Below are 18,574 nucleotides of genomic sequence, written 5' to 3'. Positions count from 1 at the left end.
GGGAGATTTGTACAGAAGCTTACTTCTTGGTTTACCTCAAGTCATAAAATGAAACAGAAATCTTGCCCTTTCAAGGAGCTAAGAATGGGTGTAGTGAGTAAGGGGATATTGTGCTTTAAAAATAAGCATGCTATAAATTTAAATAATGTGATCATATGTTAGAGGAACGACTGATACCAAATAGAACATGCACATTCCCTGGGCTGGATGTCCTAAGCAGAAATTAAGTTTAGGCTTTTGCACCTGAAAAAAACACTACTTTTCACAGCCTGAGCTGACCAGCTTATTAGCTCCAAGGCAGGACTAAGCTCAAATGTAAGCCTAGACACTGTATGAGAAGGAAAGAGCAAAAATTTCATCTCCAGAGAATTGCTATTACTTTCTTGAATTTACTGCTAATTTGCATTAGTATTTTAGCTAGCTGTTCTCTTGAATACTGCCATCACAATATGATTACAAACCTTGAAATCAATGTTAAGCCACAAGATAACTCTTGGGAAGTGGTTTGAACTTCAGATGGGCAAATGCTTTGTGGACAAGGGTATACACTGATGGCATTGCATAGAATAGCGGATGCCACCATTCTGTCTGCTTGAAGTTTTGCTCTATTACTGGTGATATCCCAAACACTTCATGCAATAAATTTATTTTCAGAAATACTGTTTAAACAAACTGAGATGTCTAATGAGAATATGCTGACACAATTTGAAGTGGAATAGAGTCAAAATATTTTATTTAGATAGTGAAATACTTAATTTTGATTTTTTTTTTTTTGAGTGTATCACATTTGTTAAATTCATATTCATCTAACTTTACTACACATATTTTCATAAGATGGCTGAAAAAAACCCACCACTTAACACTAAAATAAAAATGAAGTACTATTTCAGCACAAGGCACCATATAAAATTCTTCAGACCTTTTATTTGATAAGGAGTTTCCAAATGTCATTTTTTTTTCTACCTGAAACAAGAGAAAATGACTTTTTGCAGAAAACTCAAAGCAAAAGTTTCAGCTGAATAAAGAGAACTAGGGGAGGACTGTACATTCCAGTAGACTATGTGCAGCCATTCACCAGGCAATACTGATTTGATTTTAGTTGTAAAAAACAGAGCTCTGAACTTGTCGTTTTTTTTCTCGCAACTTACTTTTAGTTGCCAGTCTACTAGGTGATTGAAGTTGCTTTCCACCTATGTGTATGAGTTTCTGTCTATAAAATGGAGATAACAGTATTGATGATGACATTATTGTGTTTTGCAAAGCCACTTCAAAGGTTAGCTAAAACGTCCTTTGTAAAAGCAAGGAATTTCTAGAACAGAATCCACTCATTCTCTCACTTGTGGATTGTGGATTGCCTGAATAGCTTTATGTCCTGTTTTGTTGGAGACATTTTTCCCTTCCCTGCCCTGCCCTGCCCTGCCCTCCCCTCGCCCTTGCCCTTCCCTCCCTTTGCCCTTGCCCTTGCCCCTGCCTTCCCCCTTCCCCTCCCCCTTCCCCTTCTCCTTTCCCTTCCCCATTCTTTCCCTTTCTTCCCCTTCCCCTTTCCCCTCCTCTTCCCCAACCCCCCCCCCCCCCTTTTTTTCCCAAAATAGCAGTGTCTGAACATAAAGCTGTATACTTGTTGGCTACTATTTTATTCTAACTACACAAATAGCTCTGTTTAGCAATAAATAGAAGGACATAGATGAGTATGTTGACATCCTGAATGTGTGACTTATCTTTCTGGTTTTGCTGAGAAATATATCTTTATTTATTGGCATGATGGAAGATTGTTTATCTAAAGCTTATTCAGCTTCTTTGTAACTATAATGCCTCATTTAATGAAAAAGAGATTATTTCTAATCCAGACCTTCCTAATGAGCAAGCCAAGACAAAAGACTACAGTGATTGGAGTAATGTCCTGATGTTAAACAACACAGAGAAAAATAACAAAACATCTAGATAATTTTGTATAGTTGGTCTAGTGGCTCAGAGTTAATTTTCTTCATAGAAGCCCATACAATGCTGTGCTTTGGATTTGTGACTAAAGTAGAATTGACAACACACCAATGTTTTGGCTATTGCTAAGCAGTGCTTGCACAGCATCAAGGCTTTGTTGTTCCCCTCCCCACCCCCCCCCCACCCCCGTCCCCACAGTGAGTAGGCTAGAGATAGACAAGATGTTGGAAAGGGACAAAACATAAACAGCTGACCCAAACTGACCAAAAGAATATTCTATACTTTATATATGTATATCTTCACATTCAGCAACAAAAAATGACAAGAGGGGCTGAGGGGCAGGTAGCCATTGCTTGGAGACTGACTTGATTGATCTAATTGTAGGACATGGTTGTTTATTGCCCTTGTAGCACTTCGGGTTTTTTTTTTCTTTTTTTTTTTTTTTTTTCTTTTTTCTCTTATTAAACTGACTTTTGAAGAGGCTTTATTTTGACTCAGGAGTTTTCTTGCTATTGCTCTTCCTATTCACTCCCCTGTCCTGCTGTCAGGGGTGGGGTGGGGGGAGTGAGTGAGTAGCCCTGTGGTGCTTAGCTGCTAGTTGGGATCAATCCACCACAATTCCCTACTCTTGTACTCTTAATAACTAATTTTCAGATTCACTGAAGTGATGGAGTATTTTTTATTTCTTTGAACCCTGAGTTTAGAAAAATACTCTTGGAAAATAGGTGCCTACATTATAGTTGTAGATGGTGGCCTGCATACCTTAAGCTTTCGTTTCATCTCTTGTATATGAAAGTAACAGGGTTCAGTGCTTTTCCTGGTGCCCTTGGCAGTGTTCTGGCTAACCTGTTCGCTGACCTGGATAGACACAAACTCTTTATAGCCTGAGTGTCATGTGCTTGATCGTGATAGTGCTGTGCCTTACCAATAACGTGACTGTGTGGTTTCTGGACTAGCACTGATATTTATCCAACACTTGGTCATGCATAGTGGGCCATCTTGTCTGTTCACGCTTGTCACAGCACACCATTCATTGACAAATAAAAAGTCCCACAGAGGGCATGTCAATGAACGTGTGTTTGAAAACAAAAGTTTTCCGTACAAGACCTGATAATTTTTAATCTTTTAATAATAAAATTTATTTGTTTGTTTTAATTCAGGCTTTCTGGATTGAATATTCCTCCTCCAGTTATCAGCAACAAAAACTGGCTCAGACTACATTTTGTAACAGACAGCAATCACCGATACCGTGGATTTAGTGCTCACTACCAAGGTACATTTAAAGAAACATATCTTTTGTTGTGGTTGTTTTTGTTAGAAAAAAAAAGATGCCTGAAGTTGTAGAGGAAATGGAAAGGGCCATTTAAAAAAAAACTCATAAAGGTATAGTTTGCATAAATGATAAATACAGCTGTGCAACCTGTTATATCAAATCACAGTATGTTAGAGTATGGGTAGTGTATTATCTAGTATATCTAAATACAGTTATAAAAAAAATATACCAGATGTCTACTTCACTTTATACTGTGCAGGTACTTGGCTTTTAAAATGGTCCTAATACTCTGAAAGGTCTTGTGTAACTGATACAGAAATAACGTTATCGTTATAATATGTATTTGCCTCTGTGGTTCATATAAGTCATGCTTGTAAAACAGTGAGTAAGTTTCTATTTGCTAATGTAGCATTTAATCACTATTATCTCTTACTACTTATTTCTGAATGTACTATTAAGGGTTTAATTAACCTGTAAGATTCTTATCCACTGTTTTTATGAACAAGCATTTTTTTGAGTAAGAGTGAAAGCATCTGAAGCATTAACTTGGGAATATCACCATTTGGAACGAGGTCATTCTGAAGATGAAGTGCTAATGAAAACTAACTTTGTTAGTGTATGGTAATACTGTCTGTTTTTTTCACAAGCATTACTGTAAATAGTATTTTTCAATATCTACAGCCTATCAATGGACCTTCAGGGAACAGTAACCCTTTTTGTGCTTTTCCATTTATCTAATAAAAAAAACCCACCAAAACCCACGTCATTCCAAATGAGATTTAGTTCAGGAATTTCTTTTACAGTTCTCTGTAGGAAATTTAGCATAGGAGCATGTTTTTTTTTCAGAATCTGATAATATTAATCAACTAATGTAAAAATTGCAATTATCAAAATACTAGGACTAACTTTTTAATGTAATTGTTCTTTTATAACAGTGAGCTTTTTACAACTCTGTGTGATTGCCTCAGGTAACATATACTATGCAAGAGCAGAATAAATTTGATCAAATTCAGCAAGTATTGTATATCGGTGTCTGGACTTCCCAAGTTCATAGATGTTCTGGAATGTGTATTCTGAGTGAATTTAGGTAAAATGAGCCTTCCTACTGTAGCTCCAGGGCTGTTATAACTGTTTATGAAAAGTACTGACTGATTTTTTGCATAGTAACCTTTATACCAAATTTGATAAACCATACTCTTTACCAGGGAATCGGTGCCTTATGGGACTGCTGAAAGATATAAACTAGGAACTTTCTGTATTAGGTCCTACCACACAATTTAGAAACCATGTGATAACTGTTTTGGTTGTTTATGAGTAATAGCGTGGATTGTTGAGATGTTAATTTTGAACTATCAAGAAAAGGACAACAAAGTATGTCTCAGATTACACACCTGCTTGCATTCCTGATGAAAGTGTGAGGTAATAGGTAATGGAAGAGAACAGACTTGTTTTCTGCAGTTCACATAAGACATGTGAGTTGGTAGGTCTAGGAGATTTGAATATGCTGTGTATCTTCTATTCCTCTTTACCACCTAAAGGTTGTAATGATTTCATTATGGGTTTTTTATTGTTATATTAGTTTGCTTATTTGATTTTTAATGGTATATTGCTAAATGTATGTTAAAGTGAACTCTACACTAAGTTGTGAAATGCTGTGGTAGTCTACCATGCTTAAAATGAAGAAAATACGTTTTTACAGCTCTTGGGGGGGGGGGGAAATGTAGACAGTAAATAATTTCAGCATGTAAAAACATTAATTGTGCATACTCAAGCCAATATGATCAGTAAAATTTAACCTTGATAGTAGAAAACAGAAAAATGCATTGTCAGGTAATAGGGAGGAGTGGTTTCTGTGTTGATGGTAGGCAAAAGGAGAGCATGTGAGGAAATTAAATAAACATTTTAAGAGTATTTCATATATTTAGAAAAAAAAATAAAGTGTGTAGCACAAAATATTTTAATTTGTTAAGACATAAAACCTTTATTTTTTCGGTTATAGACAACCCTAAGCTGTTTTTAAAAGACAATTTTCAAACAATAATTTTACTGGTGTGCTGATATGAGTTGTCACATAAGCAGGTAACTGATAAAAATAAAAAAAAAGTATTCCATAGAGCCATGTAGTACAGGTGCACGTACCTGTTTTTCTTTTCAATAGTTTATTTCTGCATCACTTTTCAGACACCCTGTCTGTTAATCCTTTCAATAGCCTGTATTATCTATCACAGTACTACACTGTAATAACTGCTGTAAAAAATTCCTCTTTCCCCTGCATAATTACCATAGCTATGACTGTAACCTCTTTCTGACATCCTTCCTTGAAACTTAATCTTTCCTACATAGTACCACTATAACCAGAATTAGTTATTTCTTACCACTTCACCTGGTTTAATTTTCTTTATTCTAATTGCATCTTTTGAAAGAGTCAGACTCCAAATTCTGAACTTCAGAACACTGTAATTCTTAGTGCATCACTGCTTGGTATTTCAGTACTCTTTTCACTTGATTGCTCCCTTGGCTTGCTGATTTTGTTTGCACAACTGCACATTTTGTGCTAGTATGTTTGGGTAGTGGTTTGACCCAGCATAGCAGCAAAGCACCCCTTAGCCACTCACTCACTCCACACCCACAGTGGAACAGGGCAGAAAATAGGAAGAACAAGAGTGAGAAAACTCATAGGTTGAAATGAGGATGGGGAAAATCACTTGTCAACTACTGTCCTGTGCAAACCAGCCTTAATATAAAACATTTAATTATTGATCTGAGTATCAGGAAAAAAAAAAAAAAGAAAAACAGTTAAACAATTAGGAAAAACACCTTTCCTCTCACCTTTTGCATGCTTGATTTTGTTACAGACACTTTTCCTTCCCCTTCCTCTATCTACATCACAGATTACACTTTGTCTCTTCAGTGACGTGATGGGCTGGGCAGTGCAGGAGGTTCAGGTCAGGTATAGGAGTTTCTTTCTGCTGCTCCTTGTTCCTCACTCTTTCCTTCTGCAGTTCCTTCCGTCTTATTCATTTCCTGTGCTCTGATGTTCTTTGACCATGGGCCACAGTCTCTTAGGGGAAGAACCCACTCCAGTTGGAGTCCTGTCCTGTTGAGTGTGTTACCAGCACTGGAATGGAGCACTCCTGCTCTGGCCTTGTTCCTTTCTCTCAGTGTTTATTGCCTTATCTTAAATACATTTTCACAGAGATGCCACAAATTCTGCTGATGGGCTCAGCTGTGTCCCATGGTGGATACATTGTGGAGCCAGGTGGAACCAGCTGTGACCAACATCAGACAGGTCCTCACCTCCTGTCACAGAAGTCACATTTGCAGCCCTCCCCCTCCACTAGTAAACCCCTGCCGTTAATACTAATTACAATAAAAATTGTTGGTTGTTTTATTAAAAAAAATACTAAATAAACACATTCTATGGATACTTTTTAGGTGGGATACAAAATAACCAAATCTTACTACCTTCTTTTTTGCAAGACAGGCTCACATGGCCTAGCTTAAGTGTAATATGTAAAGCTACTGTAGCCTAGACATTTGAAAAGACTGAGTGATGCAATGCGAAGTCTTAAAATCTAGATGCATTAAAAAACAAAACAAAACAATCACCAAAAGAAAACCTAGGGTATTACATAATCTTTCATAAACCTCCTTTTAATTTCATTAAACATATTTTGCCTAATTTCTTGTTTAAGGCCTTGCAAATACCTGTGAAAATGTTTAAATTGGTTTTACAGAACAAATGAAATTTACTGAGGCACATGAAACTATGGGAAACTCTGAGCGTCATAAAAATACATTGTCATGCAGGTTGTGTGTATTAATTTCTTTTAATAGGCATTTTCATTCAGAAAATATATTGAATTATGTAATATTTAGAAGATCTTGGTAAATGATAAATCAAAGTGATATATGTCAATTAGAAGAGTACCCAACTTGTGGTGTCATAACCAAGACATTCTTGTTCTTCCTTGTCTGATCACTCGTCTTTCAGCACTTGGTTCTATTCACTAAGAGTTATTTGTCTCGATGTTTTCTGTCCTTATTGCTTTGTTAAAACTCCTTTTGGGTATAGAACTGTTGGATGAAGTAGAACTAAAGCTTCTCTGGATCTTCCCGAAGCTGCTGCTTTAATGTTTCTTGGCACTGGTAATCCTTTTGCTGTTTCTAAATTTAGTTGTGATTTTTTACTCCATCCATTTGCAGTTCCTGTAAAACCTCCTTTTGCTTGCTGCTTTCTGTTGGCTACTCTTTGCACTCCATCACTTATGTATGAATCCATAATATTATCTAAATGGACAGAAGGGATTATGTTGGCTTCACAGCTGCCAGTCTTACAAGCTGGCATACACAAATTTCAATATTCTTTGTGTCAAGCATACCCAGACTCTGAAAAGGCTTTTGGAAAAGAATTCTTCTTTTTCTGGTAGTTAAACATGGCTTTAAGTATCCATAACTTTGCTATCTTTTGAGATAGCATCCTTTCTCTCTCTCTCTCTCTCTCTCTCTCTCTCCCTCCCTCCCTCCTTGTTTAAAGCTCTGGAAGGTTTCAGTAGTAGACCTACAGCTGCTACTTATTTAACTTGTGAAATCCATTTCTTAACTTCTTTTGATTCCTTTCCTCTTTCGCTTTCCCCTAAGCCATGTACAAGCTTCTGTTATGAAAAAAATAGTATCAAATATACCAATTGAATGCACAATTGCATCTGCCTTCCATTAAGAATCTTTGTTTATAGGAAAATACAGATGAGGAGATGAAATATATCTATGAGCTTTTCCAACAGAATAAAATTTAGCTATCATACTCATGTTGAAAAGCATGCAAATAGTTACTCTGCTTAGTACCTGACAGCCAACTATGTAGATCTGAAGTTGGATAAATGCCAGCACTTTTAATGAGTGATGCACTATGGAGAAAACAGATGTTGAAAATTTTTCTCTTTCTCTGCTTGGTTTTCCATTGTTCTTTTTCTTTCTGACATTTTATATATGAATAGAAATGTATCTTCATTCAGAAGTAATTTAAGCGGTTAGGCTTCTCTTAGTTTTTTTTTTTTTTTTTGTTGGTTTTTCTTTGAGAGAGAATTTGAAGCATTTGGCAATCAGGTAAAGAACAAAAGTTAGTAGTACTAAGCTGCCTCAGAACATCACAGCTAGAGTTGCCAGAAGGGGAAAACTGTCTTTATCACTCTTTTTCAGAACATCTAAGAATTTAAACAGAATTTGTCATACATTCTTCATCTCAAAAGCTGTTGTAACAAACAGTATACAGTACTACTGCCGGAAACCCCAGCAGTCATAATGAAGTCTTAGGTGAGTTTCAGGTCAAAGACACCAAAGTGTAGATTGTATTGTACTGTAAGCTATAGGTTTAGAAACCTGTAGGTATCTAAATATCCATGAAATTTGGGGAGCTGTGGGACATTGTTCAGTTGTACATGAATACATACATATGTGTATGTATGTAAGTGCACTGATGTAAGAAATCACTGAGGTTATCCAAGATACTTTTATGTCAGTGGCAGGAGTATAGAGACTCTTCTGCCCAACAAACCAAGGTGTTGCAAACCAGTATGTTACAGAGCAATGAAACTGCACCAACCCAAACTATGTATGGGCAGCCGAATCTTCCCCATACCTAGCTAATCCTGTCGGTGCAGGTTGCGGTGTGTTTCAGCTGACAGCATGGTAGGGAATGGGTAGAGGTACTCTAGAATAAGTGAGACATCTGCCTGGTGTGGGCAAATTAGAATTTACAGAAGACCATGTGCTGTGGTTTAACCTGGCAGGCAGCTAAACACCACATAGCCGTTCACTCCCCAGACAACAGGATAGGGGAGAGAACTGGAAAAAGGGTAAAACTCGTGGGTTGAGATAGGGTGTTTAATAGGACAGAAAAGGAAGGGAAAATAATAATAATTATAAAAGAATATGCAAAATAAGTTACACACAGTGCAGTTGCTCACCACTCGCTGACCAATGCCCAACCAGTCCCCAAGCAGCAGGCTGCCACCCCCTGGCTAACTTCTACCAGTTTTGCTGTTCAGCATGTTGTGATGTGGTATGGAATATCCCTTTGGCCAGTTTGGGTCAGCTCTCCTGGCTGTGTCTCCTCCCAGCTCCTTGTGCACCCCTAGTCTTCCTGCTGGCAGGTCAGCATGCGGAGCTGAAAAGTCCTTGACATAGTGTAAGCGCTGTACAGCAACAACTAAAACATCAGTGCGTTATCAATGCTATTCTCATCCTAAATCCAAAACACAGTACTATACCAGCTACTAGGAAGAAAATTAACTTTATTCCAGCTGAAACCAGGACACCATGCCATTCTGGGAAAGAAACTAGAATCCGAGGAAGAACACCTAAAATAGCAAGAAACAGCATATAGACAGCTGTAATGTCCTGCCCAAGGGGTGTACTTTAAGATGAATTAAACCACAACATTCCACTGACTACACTTAGTAGATTTCCATTTATTATAATAGTTTATAGACCTAGTGCAACTACAGACAGGCAGAAGTAGGTGTCTTAATCTCAGGTTGAATCTCACATAATAATAAGGGTTTTTACTACTAGGCATGTTCAGGGGCTTGATATTCCCTGGGAGAAGTTAAGGTGCTGCTTCACTTGAGTTACATCTGTAGAAGTCAGATAGTTTTTAAATAAGGGCTGTGTCTGCTTCTGCTTTATGTAAGTAAGTTGCTGGTTTCGTTGATAACTTATTCAACAGATGATGGATTTATGAGTTTTTTTTGACAGATACTTAATTCTTAGAATTGTAAGTCTGTGATTGCTCAGACCCTGAACTCCTATTGTCAAAACAGCCTGGATGGCTTCCTGATTTTGCAATGGATAGAGGAAAAAGGAACTCTTCTCTTCACAGAATGAAAAGAAATTACCAGAGCTTCTGAGTGGATTATTTTTATTTTTATTTTGTCTACAGGCATAACAAGAACTTATATTACATACATTGTCACACAAGTAAATGTTTTTAGTAGATTTTCACACTCATGGGTCTTTTAGATCTGCTTCATCTTATACTGAACTATACTTTCTGAACAGATCTTTCACCTTTGCATTCTTGAGATGTCTTTAATTCAATATACACCCACACAATGACAGTGCACAGAAATACATTGATTTTACTGTAGTCAAGTGAGAGAAGAGAAAAAAATGCTGCATTTTGTTGACCCTCCCCCATTTTAAAATAAGTATTTTTAAAATTCTCCAAATTATAGGTTTTAATAACACCACTGTTGGCAGTTAGTTAAATTAGTTCTGATACTCTATACAAATCCGGAAAGATCTGTATCTAAAATTTTAATTCCCTTCTTTCTACTTCAATTGAGATCATCAGTCATTAAAAAAAAGTCAATAGAACTAATGTTAAATATGAAAACATGGTAGTCTGTGCTAATGTCTAAATTGATGGGTTGTAAATTAATTCTGAAATAAATGTTAAGTGATGCAGTAAAGAGTACTTCCCATTTTTTAATGATTTAACAGATGTTTCTTAATTTCATGCTTATCCTAAAGGAAAATCTCTAATATTTTAGGTGCATTCAAACATTTTAATATCTTTCTGTTTCATTTACTATTCTACACACTTCTGTTCTTTGTTTACAAAGGAGCAAAGGATGTTTTATGTATGACTGACTGTAATTCCATCTCTTATGTAGAAAGAAAAAAATGTACTGAATTACATTTTATTTCAATTTAAGTAATACTTAGAAAGAAAATATTTTCCTCACTCAAGTCAAATTTTGTTGGAAGGCCAGGAATTTATAAATTGAAATGAAAATCAACTTTTCAAACAAGATTAAAAAAATCCAGGAAAATGGGATGTTCAAACTGCAAAATCAATAGGTAATGTGAGCAGTCCTAGTTTATGGAAAGGAAAAAATATATTTAAAGATCTGTGTGGTTTTAGTGAACCAATTCATATGTATATATGTGAAGATATAAATAAGTATTTATATAAAAATAAACATAATATCTATAATTATATATACATTTAAATATAATTATGAATATATAAAGTATATATTTAAATTAATCACCTAAGGAAACCAACTAAAATTCAAGAAAAAAACTCCATTAAAATAAATATTCCCTGGTCATGAAACTCTTCTGATAATAGTACATGAAGTGTAGAGTTTATAGGACCTTCAAAATACTTCATTTTGATAAGGACAAAACGTGAATAGATTAACCTGTGTATCTGTATGGTTCATGGCCATCAAACAGCGTAATATATTGCACTGATGACCTGTTCATGTCAAGATGAGAAAAAATTGAGGGAAAAACCTGGGATAAAACACTTGAGTACATTCAGAATATTTAGTGTATTGAGATAAACTGTTGGAACACTTGGTTTCCCTTTGAAAAATACTGATATTCAAATCCTCCCATAATATGCCTGGGCTTTTTCATTAAGTGATTTATTTTTTTCTGTAGTGAAAATTATTTCACTATAATAAAAAATGATAAGCCTATCTAGTTAGTATTTTAATAGCTTTGACCATTAGAAAGTTTACTGCACACCCAAGGAAACAAATCTGAAGTGGTCTCACTTTGAAAAACACATTTTAAATATTAAACTGAACACTGTCAGTGACATCAGATGTATTAGAATTATTTCTGCTGGATGATTTACTTCCATTTCGTTCCATCCCTCCTCCCTCACTGTGCAATTTCAACTTTTTTTAGTTCTAGGAGGTAATTTTTGATCTTGGAGGGGTGTTTTTTTTTGTACCATTAGGGGATAGCCACACAAAGAAAGAGATCATTTTGAAAAGAAAACAGACAGATGTAGAGAACTAGATAATGAGGTATCAATGTAGGATTTTGTTGTGTCTTGTCTTACTTCACATTCGTTTCCTATGTACTTTCTAATCACAGTGTATAAACTATTATGTAGAATTATCTGTTCTCTCTGTTTCTTCTTTTTGGCCTAAAGGCAGAGCTATTTTTTTAGTAGCTTGATAACACTTACACTTTTGGTCAAAATCATAGGTAGGGTAGTTATTTATTTTTAAATTTAATTGTATGAACTGGATAGCTATGTGTGTTGAGGCATACATTATGTAAAATATAGTTGTGCTTTTTTAAATGTTTCTCCCTCCTTTATTGTTTGTGAAGACTAATCACATGGTATGCATGAAGATTGAGTAATATGCTGAGTAATCTCCTGCCTAAAGATAGGAAAGTTATTCTTTCTCCAATAGAAAAAAAGTAGATCCAAAATTCTGCTCTGGAATATGAATATGGAAGTGACCCATGGAATATGTTATGTCAGAAGTAATTTCTTAGTGTTAAATAAAATACTATAGTTTTCGCTCATCTCCAGTATAGGTAAAGTTGAGGACTTTTGGCTTTACTCTTCAGAACTAAGTCTAAGATTATCAAATTCCAGAAGTAAAAGTACCTTTGGCAGAGTACCCCTGGAACTCTTTAGTAAAGAAGGAGTCAAATCTATTAAATGAATAATGTTTTAATGAATTCAACTCCATGTAAGGAGTGAAAGAATTTTCTGAACTACCTTTTCAATTTGCAGCTGTATTTTCTGCAACTTGGTTCCAGTCACTGGATCTTTTTTGTACTTTAAAATATGGGCTGCTTTGCTTGTGTACTGTATCAGTAGCAGTACCAGAAAGCTGAAAGAATGTAACAGTTTTTTCCCATTCATAGGCATCTGGAAATTAATTAAACATGTCCCTCCATTTAAAAAAGTGTTTTCACTGAAATGCAGTTGAGGCAATAAGCCTTGCATACTAGTGAACTTTGGTTTATGGAACTTTTTAATCTGCAAAATCACTAACTAGCACCAAAGAAATTCTAGTTATGTAATTCCTTTAGATCTTCATTATGTCAAATTTTAGTACTATTCATATTTGAAGGAGAACTTGATAAAAGCCCTCCAAGAATCATGTTGGTCATAACTTCTCTGTTTCTACGTCTGTTTGAAAGTTGCCAGAACAACAGTAGAATATCAGTGTGAAAACTAAAGTATTTGTAGCATCTCCTAAGAGTTGTTGTTGTGTTTTTCAAAATTTACTTGCTTGGTTTTGGAGATGTCTATATATTTTTTGGCTGAATGCTGTATCAATATTAACATTATTTTACCTTCTCAGAAAATTAAATTAACGCAATTCACATTGTTTTATGCATTTGCAGTTCAAGTGTTATTTTTGTCAGAAGACTCATATTAACATGACCCATGACTTTTCCTGTATGTCACCTACTTTTAGCTAGTTTACAAAGCTTTGTCCAAGACTGATGAGAAGTTTACATGTCAACTGAGGTATGGAGTTTGAGAACTGGGATTAGGAGAAAAAAAAAAAAAGGAAGGAGAAAAAGAAACATTGTATCGGGAACACCAAAAAAGTGAGCTGAGAATTCTTAATGGAAGGGAACATGTAGGAGGACAGAGAGTCAAGTAAAGTGATTAGGTTGGAGAGAGAAGTTTTGTGAGGAAAAGATTTAGGTGAGAAGACTGGCAATAATGAAATTGAACCTGAAGAGAATCTGTTGGTTAATTATTATTTACTGCATAAGAAGATTTCTTGTATAATGCATAGCCTGGTTGGAATCTAGTCTGTGCTAGCTGAGAAAAATTGGCTTGAACAGGTATCCAGGACAAACCATGGAAGGTGTAAGATGGTATGTGCAGAGAGAAGTGACTAAATATTGTTCTGTCAGTGTCCTCACACTCCACTCTACAGCTGTGAATATGTTCCTTCCTGCCATGAAACAGCTGAAACCTACCAGAAAAACTTGGGTCAACAAGGCACTTTTTTTGCCCAGTATAGAGCAGACTGGCGTTAGGATCTCTTAAAAATAGTGTCACGCAGAGTTGGCTATAATTATTTTCTGTTATCATTTTGAAGAAGTTAAAAGGTAATTTGTGGATGACATGCAAAATTTAACTTACCCTAAGCAGTAGCTTAGGGATCATAAGATCATAGGATAACTCAGGTTGGAAGGGAACCTCCTACTCAAAAGAAGTTGGATGTTGAGATAAAGTCAGGTTACTCAGGGATTTAGCCAGTCCTATCTTGAAAGTCCAAGGATGGAGACTGTGTAATGTTTCTAGGCAATCTGTTCACAGCTTGACTGTTGTCACAGGGTAAAAATTTCTCTTTATACCTGCTCAGAATTTCTAATTTCAACTTACACCCTTTCCTTTTGTCCTCCCACTACATATGTATTGGAAGGCACCTTTAGGTCCCCCTGAAGCAATCTTTTCTGAACTGAACAGGTCCAGCTTCCTCAGCCTCTCCACAAAGAGCAAGTGCTCCAGCCCCAACCATCTTGGTGATCATCTGCCAGACTCACTTCCATTTATCAATTTCTTCCCAAGGCCCCTTCTTTTTGCTGAGCCTCAAACTGGACATGGAACAAAGTGCTAAATAGAGGTGGGAATAAACTCTTCCATCAGTGTATCAGCCATACTCCTGTTAATACAGTACAGGGTGCTGTTTGCCAGGGCACACTGCTGGCTCACATTCATGTTGCTATCCACCAGGACCCACATGGCCTTTTCAGCACAGCAGCTCCCCAACCAGTCAGACCCCAGTCTTTCCTGTTGCCAGGGGTTGAGTTTGCTCTTGTTTAATTTTATAAGATTGCTGTTGGCCCATTCCTCCTTCCTCTCTTAGGTCCTTCTGGATGGCAAGCCTGCTTTCAAACATATTGTCTATTACCCCCAGTTTGGTATTGCCTGAAAACCTAAAGACAGTCCTCTCCGTAGCCTCCTTCTGGTCATTAATGAATATATTAAACAAGACAGGTCACAGGGTAAAGTCCTACAGCACTCCACTTGCTACATCCTCCAAGAGTACAGCTCACTAACCACAAACTTGTGACCCTTACTATCTAACCAGTATCTGTGCTCTGCTACTTGCCTTCCTCACTCCCCTCAGGGTCCTGAATTCATTTCATGGCAACTGCAGCCGTGGCTACTACTGATTACCACATCTCCAATCAGCTCTTCCTTGTTAATGAGTAACAGTTCCAGCTGTGCCTCACCCCTGGTTGGCCCATGCAGTATGACTATCAAGTAGTTTTCCCTGAAATCTTCCAAAAACCCCTTACCACATTCCCACCACATCTCAGTTACTCCAATGATGTCACCATTCAGTGATGTCATGTAGAGCTCCAGTTCCTTCCTCTTCTGTCCCAGACTGACTGCATGTGTATATGTAAACTTGAGACAGGGGTCTCTTCACCCTATTTATCATTCTCAAAATCTTTCAAATTCCTCTATATCTTTCATTTCCTTTCTACTTTTTTCCAGCACTATGACACTTAAATATGGATCGTTATCACGCTTTCCATCATTCTTAGTGTAAACCTCTCATCAGCAGGTTGGCCAGAGTGTTGGCAAAGATGTTCTTGCTACACTTTATCAGGGGCACCTTTACTACTTCAAATAACAGCTGACTGTAGTCACTTTGTTTAGGTAGTGGCTTATTCTAGCAACACATGCTATTTGGACTACTGCTTCCTAAAACATTACTGTGTCAATCAATTTATCTTTAAGTGACTGGGCTCTCAGAGTTACAGTCGTGTAGCATTCCTGCTGCACTTATGGGGAGTTCAAAGACCTTAGCTTATGTTGCTTCTTTATAAGTCTCTGCATAGCAAGCACTGCAAAGTTTCTTAATTTGCAAATACAGTGATGAGATCTGTTGATTATTACTATTGTCAGCAAGCTCTTATGTTCTAAGGCAGTCAGTATACTAAGAGCACTACAAGTCCTCAGGTCCATACTTAAGAGTGCTTAAAAAAAAGCACTCCTTAGTGCTTTTTAAACTAAATATTAGGAAAATAGTAGAGGACAAAACAGGAGACATGCTGCTGTATAAGCTGACCTTCACCTTGACTCCTGTTGTTGCTTTGGCCTCTCGGCATTTCAGAATAATGTAACAAAGTTCAAGAAAGTTCAGAGAAAGATAGCAAAGATCATCAAACAGATGGGTTAAGTTTCCAGCTGAAAAGTGATTGACTAGTGTAGGACCCTGCAGCTTGGAAAATAAAAGATATGTGGGAGGAGGGAAGGTACACAGATTGGAAAGTCACATATCACAGGGATAGTACTGGAAGTAGTTATGTCCGGTTTTGATGCCAAGACTGAGGTGCATACCAATGAAGTGACTTGCCCAAAGTTACCCAGAAAGTTGCAGGTGGAATAGGGCACTGGGTCTTTTGACCCCCAGTACAGGATGCTGAAAACTAGGCAACTCTTCCATTTTTCACAGAGCTGGAAGAATTGCTTGGTAATGTTGTTTTATTTTATAGTACTGCCTTGGCACACTAGGATATGTACAAATACTTAGGAAGAGAAACCTTGACTCGAAGGACATATATTCACACTAAATAAAGCTGACACAAATACAAAAGGGAGCAGGAATACTGACTTTCTGAAAGGAAAAGAAACTGCTTTTTCTGTTCTCCTTCACCTGTGACTCCTTTCTCTTCTCTTCTTACTTAATAGTAAACATAGGATTAAAAGCAATACCTTTTAATTCCTAATATATATGCCTAGTATATAGGTATAACAAATAGGCAAATAGTATATGTAGGTTTGTAGCTGGAGATATAAGAAGGATTTCATTTGTATGCAGCCTGGTGCTGAGTAATTTGTCTTTTCATTAAAGAGATATAAAAGCCACATGTTTAAATCATAATTTCCTCTTGAAAGTTCAAAATCCTATATATGTTAAATTAATGATAAAAATATATGGTCCTGAAGGAAATGTTAGTTTTAAGAGACTGACCTGCTGTTTTTTGAAGCCATATGAGCACACTGTTTTAACACTTAGAGCAAACCAGTCAGTAGTACTTAAGCTAAGAATCATTCAGCATCCCAATGACCTTAACAGGAATTTAGGAATATTAACCAAACTGCAAGAAATTGATCATTTTATCTTTTGTGGAGCTTATCACAGTATTGTTTTTGAGGTTTTAATTGGTATTTAAGTATCCTGTGGTCTTGTACAGAGGCAAAATGTTTCTTTTTGTACTAATTTTTGTACTCACCTTGTGTTAGAATTAATGTGGTATGTTTGTTGTTGTGTTTTTTTTAACATTATTTTAAATTAGTTTCTTGGAGGAATGAACTAAACATGATAATTGCTGAAAATTCTCAATCACTGTTATGTAGTAACTTCTTACACATGAAAGAAGTTACTTTGGTACTCTGTAGAATCTTTCAGAGTCTCTTGCCTCTGCAAAGGTGATCATATTGCCTATAGCAATGATGGAAAAACTTCTGATGGTTTGACAGAAGCCAAATTCTACATAGAAGTAACTAGAACCTAATGAAAGACAAAGAACATGGTATGTGATAAACATCACATAGAACTTCAGTTTAAAGACTGAGCATTTCAGTAATTTTCAGTTCTATTTCAGAAGGTTTCTGATGTATTTCATAGTTACATATCTGAGAACACAAATATTTGTAACAGAAATTTTGTTCCTCAAAACAACCCAACAAAACTTCCTGCCAATCAAAAATGCTCACATAATTCCAGGAAAGAGATGTTTAATACAAATTGGTTTCCATTAGGATAAGTTTACATAAATCATTCGCAAATCATAGCACTATGTGAGTTAGTTTGTACAGGAAAAGATAATAAACTTGTTTTAGAGATGCCTTTTATAATTTTTGCTGGTATTAATCCTAGCAATACTTGAGTGATAGTTACTTCAACTTGTTTCCCACTAAGGACCTTAAATTCTAAGAAATTATATATAGTGCAAAGAATGTTACATTCCTGTCTAGAAAAACATAAAATCTTCCACAGGTAAAAACACAGAAAAACTGTTATTTATATTTAGGATTTTATTTTTCCTCAGCAATATTAAGAATGGAACATTACTTATTTAAAAGGTATAGAGATAAATTAATGGAAATAAATAAAAATAGTGACAATCATCGCATCACCAATTTTATACCCCAGAAACCCATGAATTATTGCATAACCCAGTGAGGAGAAATTGGGAATTGCTGCATTTCACACAAGAGAAGGTTTATAGAATATTCATATTCTGGTATTTATGATGGTGCAAAGAGTATCTGATTCCCATAAAGTGCCTCCTGCTTTCTTCTGTTTCTTATTGTTTTAGTGGTGGACCTTAGAATGCTGAAAATTTAGTGTATGGACTTTGGTTTCAGATATTTTCTTAGAATGTCTTTTTCCCATCTCAGTAACCTCAGTGGGATTTGGGGAGGAAAGCACACAGGAAACCTGATGTTTTACAGTACTTTCTTGTCAAATCTCTGATCCTGGCATTAATATCAGTATGCTGGAAATAAGGGAACATTCCATTTCTATTTTGAAGTTTTTTCATTTGAAAACT

At 36.2% G+C, this 18,574-nt stretch overlaps 1 protein-coding gene across 2 annotated transcripts in view; it reads left to right on the top strand.

Moving 5' to 3' along the window:
- CSMD3 (CUB and Sushi multiple domains 3) overlaps nt 1-18,574 on the top strand; it is a 726,030-nt gene that overhangs the window by 239,837 nt on the left and 467,619 nt on the right. For both annotated transcript variants that reach the window (XM_040588420.1, XM_040588419.1), the window contains exon 6: nt 3,099-3,211. In XM_040588420.1, coding sequence (XP_040444354.1) covers nt 3,099-3,211 — 113 coding nt within the window. The remainder of the gene's footprint in view (nt 1-3,098; nt 3,212-18,574) is intronic.

The sequence above is a fragment of the Falco naumanni genome, chromosome 3 (assembly GCF_017639655.2).
Source record: "Falco naumanni isolate bFalNau1 chromosome 3, bFalNau1.pat, whole genome shotgun sequence".
Lineage (NCBI taxonomy): Eukaryota > Metazoa > Chordata > Aves > Falconiformes > Falconidae > Falco > Falco naumanni.
This window is presented reverse-complemented; position numbering and strand designations above follow the sequence as displayed.